Here is an 8047-nt window from a genome sequence, read left to right on the forward strand (position 1 = left end):
CTGGACCGCGCAGGGTAAAACACTCACAGAGTTCAGTTTGTAATCAATTTGTGCTCAAAACCTATTTTAAGTCAATCATCGGCCTATAAAACGCTGGGGGGGAGGGGGCACATGTGGCCTGTGGGCCTTGAGTTTGACACATGTGCATTAGACCATAGGACTGCCAATTGGTAATTGAAGTAAAGTAAAACCAGAGACCTTTTGCATGTAAAGTAAACGTGATAACCACACCACTACCGGAACTGAACTTCTCTGCTTTGTTTCAGTTTGAGGTTCTAAAGTTGATGATGTGAGATGCAACGCATGAAAATGTCAACTGAGGCTTGCACTCAGAGTACAGACCATGACACCACAGAGCCCATGTTGGTCTTTAGTAAACACCTGTGATGAATTGAACATACTAAATCTGTTTCTGTCTGGTTTCAAACCAGAGACCTTTCGCATTTAAAGCAAAGGTGATAACCACTACACTACAGAAACTCATGCTGTTTCCACGGTTCTTGGTAGATGATCCACATTTTGTTAGACTAACGTCAACAATGGGCATGGAACAATGTTAAATACTTAAACCACAGATCCTCTCAGAGAGCACAGTAACTTGGTGAACAAACTGCCAAACTTATACTTGTGCCTAATTTCACATTACAGTTCACAAACTAAGCCTGGGATCAAAAAATGTATTGAAGATGTCATTAGCAGAGACAAATGGTTCTACAGAGACTTGGCTAAATGGTTCAAAAATAAAATCAATACTTACAAATATAAAAATGGTTCAAAAATTAAATTAACACATTAAAATGAAAAATATCTCTGAAATACAATCAACACTTGAAAATTAAAAATGGTTCAAAAATAATATCAACACTTCAAAATATAAAATATTATATATGTTTTGAAAAACATTAGAATATAAGCACTTTTATCAAATCTTCAGTGGGAAGATCATGTAAGTTCTTCTTAAATCCATGGAAACTCAACAGTTTGTAAGGTAGGTTAGCTCAGCAGGTTAGAGCACCGTACTGGTAATGCTGAGGTCATCGGTTCAAACCCCGTATGGGGCAATTCATGTCTAAGGCCTTTCAGACAATCAACACTTCTAAATAAAAAAGGTTTCAAAAATAAAATCAACACTTCAAAATAAATAAGGGTTCAAAAACAAAATCAATACTTAAAAATAAAAAAAACGGTTAGGAAGCGCATTACAATCCTTTGGTTGAAATGGCGCGTTAAATTCAGGTCTCCATCCTGGTAAAACACTCACAGAGTTGAGTTGATCTGTTTGGATCAGACAGATCCAACTGACTGATGAATTAGCGCAGATTTTTCTGCAGATGGGAACCAGGAGGAAGTGCGTTCAGACTCCAGCGGGTGAAGTGCTGCTAATTTAAGTGAAGTCGCTAAATTTAATTTATTAAAAGTTATTGGGGTGGTTTTTGTCACTACGATAAAAATGTGGATACATTTATCTGCTTAATCTGTGATAGGATCTGGATTCACGGTGAATATTAACTAAACCGCATAAAATGCGGCTAAATTGTCGATGTTACTATGATTGTAATTTCTCGGATAAAAATAGTACATGACCGATTTTTTTTTTGTGTGTGTTGTCGGTCAAGATAACGTCTATCGCGACCTGCCGCCCTGACATCAACTCACACACATCTTCATTCACAGTCTTACTTGTAAATCGATTTTTCTTTTCTTGGACGTTTTGATGTTAGCTTGTCGATGTCTCAGTTTTATTCGCTGGGAAAATCAATAAGCAGCTTGAGGTGACTCTGCTGCTCTCTAGTGGCGAGAAGCCGTAATGTTGGCTGGTAAACATCGGAATGCATTGTGGGAGATGTAGTTTGTAGTCAATTCGTGCTCAAAACCTATTTTAAGTCAATCATCGGCCTATAAAATGCGGGCCTTGAGTTTGACACATGTGATCTAAGACAAGATGATTTTATAGCAGGTCCTAAATGTTTTGATTTTTAATAGCCAATGTTTTACATTAGAAAAAAAGACTGTTTTGGAGGATTTCTGTCTGTAAAAAAATATTTCAACGGACTTATCAATGAGCTATTATCTGTTACTGCAAAATTCATTTTTGAACATTTTTTTTTACTTCCATTTGGATTTCTGCTGCTTCTTAAAACTACCCAAGTGCTTAAAAAACACCCAGCTGATTTTTGTTAACAAAATGAGTCGTTAAGTCACATTCCATTGGCTTTTTGCCGTTACCTAGCCGCCCCCGCCGACGCAGCCCTGTTACCTACCAACCAAGGCAGAGCTCATTTTGGAAAGTGATCAAAATGGGCAAATCTCATAAGAATGATTTTTATTCTAAAAAAAAATTTAATGAACATGTTTTGTATAACTCGCAAACCTTTCCTAACCTATTCAAGGAAGCTTAATAGGTCACATTTTATATGCACATTTGATGGAGGAATCATTAGATAATCTACCCCAGTTAATAGTCTACAAATGTCATACTTTTTTGTATTTTTACATTAATTTAGTAATAAAAAACACTGTCAGCTCACACTCTGCGTCTCTGTTTCAGCGCCTGATATGATGGATCCCATCAGGACCGTGAAACCAAAGGACAGCAGGACCTTGATGGTGGACTTTAGCCCAAAGACAGGGGCGACCTCTTACGTCATACGAGTTGAGAACACTAATGGCTTCTTTAGAGAGGATTCGGCGTCCTCCTCCCCGGCTGAGATTGACAATCTCAACCCATACACCGAGTACCAGCTCAGCATCATGGCTGTGAACAATGCCGGCCGGAGCCAGCCATCCTCTCCTGTAGCTGCAAAAACACGTAGGACCTTCTTTATTACAGTTATGTTATGGTTATTATTAGAAACACAATACAAATGAAAAAGAACAATTTCAGCCTAAGGTTAGTTGGAGAGTTTGAGATATACCAGGAAAATCCGGAGCTGTCTCCAATCGGTCCAATTTGCCCTGAAGACGTCATTTGAGCTGCCATTTTGTGCATTAGTTATGTTCTGTTTTACCCAGGAAATGTGTCAGCATCCCTCAGGCCCTTCTCCGATATCATCGGCAACTCTGTATCTGACCTCATTTATGAAAACACAAAGAGATGATCCAATTTTTGCTTCCCATTACACAGCTTCAACAACTTATTTGTGTTTCTACCCCAAAGGAAAACATCTTAGACTTATTTTATTGTCATTGCACAAAGAAAGAAACGACTTTTTTGTTGTGATACTCACAACAAAAGCAAAACGACTTCAACAATACCTTTCACAGTTTATTTTTTATTTATATCAGGAGATTCTTAAAATGTCCACATTTCAAACTTCTTTCTACTTAATTGAGATGATTTGAAGAGTTTTGAGGTAGAAAAGCCGTATCAGCAGTTGGTTTTCCATTACAAATTTTCGCAAAACTTTGTTGATATTCAGCTAGTGTCATAAAAACAGAGTGTCACAGTTGTGGTGTTTCCATTAAATATCAAACAAGTAAATCACATCAATAATTTTGTTCATGCTATTGTCATTAAAAACATGCAGTGCGATCCTCCTCCTACCACTTCCTGTCGTCTTTTTTGTCTTTTCTGCCAGTAGTAACATCCGAAAAATATATTTGCTCCGTGGCAACATAGCGATTTTGAAAAAACCTCACGTTTTTTGCTAAAGACATTTTGGCGCTAGGATTAGGTGGCTTTTTGGCCTTATCAAAATTGTTTTATTTCGCGAAGCACCTTTTTCGCGTCACACGTATCACGTGATCAACCACCGGATGTTGCACTGCCGCAACCCACGAAGAAGACGACGACAGGAAGTAGAGGAGGATTGTGACGCAGCATGTATTTTAACGACTTATTGCGTGAACAAACGTATTCATGTGTGACTTTAATTGCGTTTCTCATTTAATGGGAACAACACAATTACAAAATTGCTTCTTTTGCAGAATATTAAAGTTTTACTAACACTTGTAATGGAAACTCCGCTTTAAAATGTCTTTTTAAAGGCATTAATTTCAGCAATTTCTTCTCCTCAGTGTTGCCACCTCCTCAGCTGTCCACCTCCTCTCCCAGTAACAACAGCATTATTGTGACTTGGCCTCCTGTTTCTGACGCGGTCCATTACACCGTGTTTATGTACAAGTTCGGCTCAAACACTGAGGAGAAGTACAACACGAACAACACCAAGCTGAGCGTTCCTGGCCTGGATGCTGGATCCCTGTATGTCATCAAGAGTTTAGCTTGGGACCCGGAAGGCCGAGAGGGAGAGGGAAGTTTGTACGTCAACCAAACCACACGTAAGGAAACACAGAAATATTTTTATTCTTTATGTCGCCAATTACATTAAATACGTTTTCAATTGGGCGCTTTAACTTATCAATTAAATCACATATTTATGTCTGTTAGCATGTAAAAATGTCCTATTTACTTCAAACAATATGTCACGGTAACGATAAATTTCCCTAGCATCACAATAAGTGACAATATTGTTGTTTTGAGAATATTTTCAAGTGTTATAGTGATAATCACATAATAATGAAAGTTCACCCTCTTAAAGACCAATGTGGCAGGTATTCTAAATATCCAAAATAAAACACAATTAAAAATAATGAATATAAAACATTTACAACTGAAGCCATAAGTAAAATGTGTTATGAAGTTTCCAAACAAAATTTCCATTCAGAAAATATCAATCATCAGAATGGAAATTATCAAGCTTATTTTAATTGATTAACTGCTTATTGAAACAGCCTTAGTCATGACAGCCTATTTTATATTAGATTATGAAATGTTAAGAGTATTTCTTCTTTTTCTGGATACATATTTCAAATTAAAAAATTCCAATGCACAAAAATAACCTGAGTAAATTTTAAAAATCTATTTTCAAAAGTTAATTTTATTTATAAGTATAGGAAAATATGTTTATTTTAAAGCTTCAGGACATATTTTTTCTAATAAAAATACCCTTAAACAGCTTATAGTTTTTAAAAGCATATCCAAACAATCAGTATCCTCCTACAAGTGGATCCCACAGTTAGGGTTGGTTTTTGTTTTTACTTTTCCAACTTGCATTGTCTTTTTACCAGGACCTCCGACTCCTACCTCTGTCAGCGTGTCGGTGGTGAGGAGTAACAGCGTGGCCAGACTCTCCGTGTCCTGGGAACTCAGCCATGATGTTTATGGTACCATTGACTATCATGTGACAAGTGACCAGAACCTGAACTGTAACAGCACCTCCAGTTCCTGCACCCTGTCGCCGGTGGGCTGTGGAGAGGTCCACACCGTCCACGTCACGGCCTCAAACGAAGCCGGGCCCAGCCAGCCATCCAGCCCAGTGGTTTTTATCACCTGTGAGTAGAAGCATGAAGACTGAAGATGGTTACAAATAGGTCAATAAAGGGAAATGTGCAGCTAGCAAACGTAAATCCTAGCTAAAAGCTAGCATTTATCATCATTATCGTTACTCCAGACACATAGAAGGTCCATAATAAAAAGGTAAAACAGAGATGTACAAAAAGATAAATAAAAAACAAACATGACATTGTTCACCGTCAAAAATAAATGATAATGCTAGGTGCATAAGTAGCATCTAGCATTAGCTAGCAGCTAGAATTTACTTCTGCTAGCTGCATAAATAGTTAGCTAGCTGCTAGCATTTCCTTATGCTAGCCAGAGGCGGTAGAGATAGAGTAGCAAAAATCATACTCAAGTAAGAGTAGCACTACTTCAACATATTTTTTTCTCAAGTAAAAATAAAAAGTAGCCGTCCAAGAAAATACTCAAACTGAAAAAAACTTTTTTTTTTTGCAAACAGTCCCGTGTCCTCCAGAGTCTCTGACTCTCGTGGAATCGTCAGAAGGAAACTGCACGCTGACGTGGAACACGGTACCTTACGCAGACGGCTATGAGGCCTTTGTCAAAAAAGGTGATGGCGGTGAGACAACCTGCAACTCCACCAGCAACAACTGCACATATCAGTGCCAGTGTGGATACACCTACCTGATGTCTGTGTTGGCGTACAACCTGGCTGGGAGCAGTCCTGAGGGGACGATTCTCAACTACACCACAGGTGAGTAGCAGCGCCGATAGTTACACAATCAAACAATAACAGAAATTAGGCTAGCAATTAGCATTTAGCTTGTTTAGGCTGTCATGCACGCAGGTTCATCTTTAAAGGTCATGTTTTGAAGATGTTATTTATTCATTATTAAATAATAGTTTCAAACTAAATATTCTAAATATTTAGCAAACTAAATTTAGTTAAGTTAAATATTTGGCTACAAGCTAAATATTTAGTTTGTAACAAAAGTAGTATTAAGCTAACTATTTTGTTTGGAGCTAAATATTTAATAAGCAAGCAAAATATTTAGTTTGAGGTTAAATATTTTGCTTAGAAATGGCTTACATATTTAGTTTTAAGCTAAATATTTGGCTTGCTAACTAAATTTAGTTAGCTATGTAGTTTACAAACTAAATATTTAATTTGGAGCTAAATATTCGGCTTGTTATCTAAATATTTAGTTTTTGAACTAAATATTTTGTTTATAAACTAAATGTTTAGTTTATACATTAAATATTTAGTTTGGAGCTAATATTTTGCTTTCTAATTACATTTAGTTAGCTAACTTAATATTTGGTTTCTAAACTAAAAATTTAGCTTGCTAATAAAATATTTTTATTGAAATTCTTAACTTACAAATGAATTAATAAAATGGTTAAAACATAACTTTGATAAATGAACCCTCATTTTTTTCTGTCTGGCTAATATTGCTGTTAGTTTTTGACATTGTGCGTCTAAATGACATCATTTATTCATGCTTAGAATCATTAATCTGTGTGTTTCAGTCCCCTGCTGTCCAGAAAGCGTCTCTGTCTCTTCTGTGAGCGCCGACACGCTGGAGATCACCTGGACCGCGTCGCGGGGAGCAGAGCTGTACCAGACCCGGGCGGCTGACAACTCAGAGGTCGTCCTCTGTAACGACACGGCTCCGGTGTGCGCCCTCTCCGACCTCAGCTGCGACAGCTCCTACACCGTATCGATAACACCTTGCAGTGAAATCAGTGGGTGCAACCATGCCTGCAAATCCCACACCAAAGACACAGGTAAGGTCTTACCTGCTGCTTTTCATAATAAAGTTTTGCTTTCTGTTTACAGCCAAATGCTTATCTGACAATTTCTTTTATTTCCTGAAAAATCCTTATTGTATTTATGCCATTTGCAGACTTCTAGAAATTGTTTTCAAGACTCTAGAAAATGTGTCAGACCTAAGGCGTGGGGGCCAAAACCGGCTCACTATAGCTTCTTTATATGGCCTTCAAGATAACAGTTAAGTGCTTAGATATTATTTAATCAATCACCGCAAAGCAGTTTTTATCACTGCCAAATTACATCAATCAGTCCCTCCAGTTTTTCAGTTAGTTAGCAAGCTAAATATTTAGTTTGAAGCAAAATATTTAGCCCCTTAACTTAAATATTTAATGGGTTTAATATCTAGCATACTTCAGTTAAATGTTTTGCTAACTAAATATTAAACTTGGAGCTAAATATTTGGCTTGCTAACTTAATTATTTAATACACTAAATATTTATATTAGCCTGCTTAAATGAAATATTTAGCAAAATATTTAGTTTTGAGCAAAATATTTGACTTGCTAACTAAATATTTAGTTTGAAGCTAAATACTTAACTCTATGCTAAATATTTACCAAGCTAAATTTTTACCATTTTATTTATTCATATTTAGCCACTAAATATAAATAAATTAAATTAAATACTTATGCTAACTAAATATTTAGTTTGAAGCTAAATACTTAACTCTATGCTAAATATTTACCAAGCTAAATTTTTACCAATTTTTATATTCATGTTTAGCCACTAAATATAAATAAATTAAATTAAATACTTATGCTAACTAAATATTTAGTTTTGAGCTAAATATTTGGCTTGCTAACTAAATATTTAGTTTGAAGCTAAATACTTAACTCTTATATATTTATATTTAGCCACTAAACATAAATAAATTAAATTAAATACTTATGCTAACTAAATATTTAGTTTTGAGCTAAA

At 36.1% G+C, this 8047-nt stretch overlaps 1 protein-coding gene and 1 non-coding gene across 4 annotated transcripts in view; one reads left to right on the top strand and one right to left on the bottom strand.

The window, feature by feature from the left end:
* Positions 1–8047, top strand: part of LOC103155253 (fibronectin type III domain-containing protein 7-like) — a 16123-nt gene that overhangs the window by 2199 nt on the left and 5877 nt on the right. For all 3 annotated transcript variants that reach the window (XM_007576886.2, XM_016663409.1, XM_016663410.1), the window contains exons 4-8: positions 2549–2809; positions 4018–4278; positions 5068–5331; positions 5796–6050; positions 6827–7084. In XM_007576886.2, the coding sequence (XP_007576948.1) occupies positions 2549–2809; positions 4018–4278; positions 5068–5331; positions 5796–6050; positions 6827–7084 (1299 nt within the window). The remainder of the gene's footprint in view (positions 1–2548; positions 2810–4017; positions 4279–5067; positions 5332–5795; positions 6051–6826; positions 7085–8047) is intronic.
* Positions 408–480, bottom strand: trnal-uaa (transfer RNA leucine (anticodon UAA)). The gene has a single exon. It is a non-coding gene; the product is annotated as a tRNA-Leu (tRNA).

The sequence above is a fragment of the Poecilia formosa genome, unplaced genomic scaffold, assembly GCF_000485575.1.
Source record: "Poecilia formosa unplaced genomic scaffold, Poecilia_formosa-5.1.2 Scaffold419, whole genome shotgun sequence".
NCBI classification, from domain to species: domain Eukaryota; kingdom Metazoa; phylum Chordata; class Actinopteri; order Cyprinodontiformes; family Poeciliidae; genus Poecilia; species Poecilia formosa.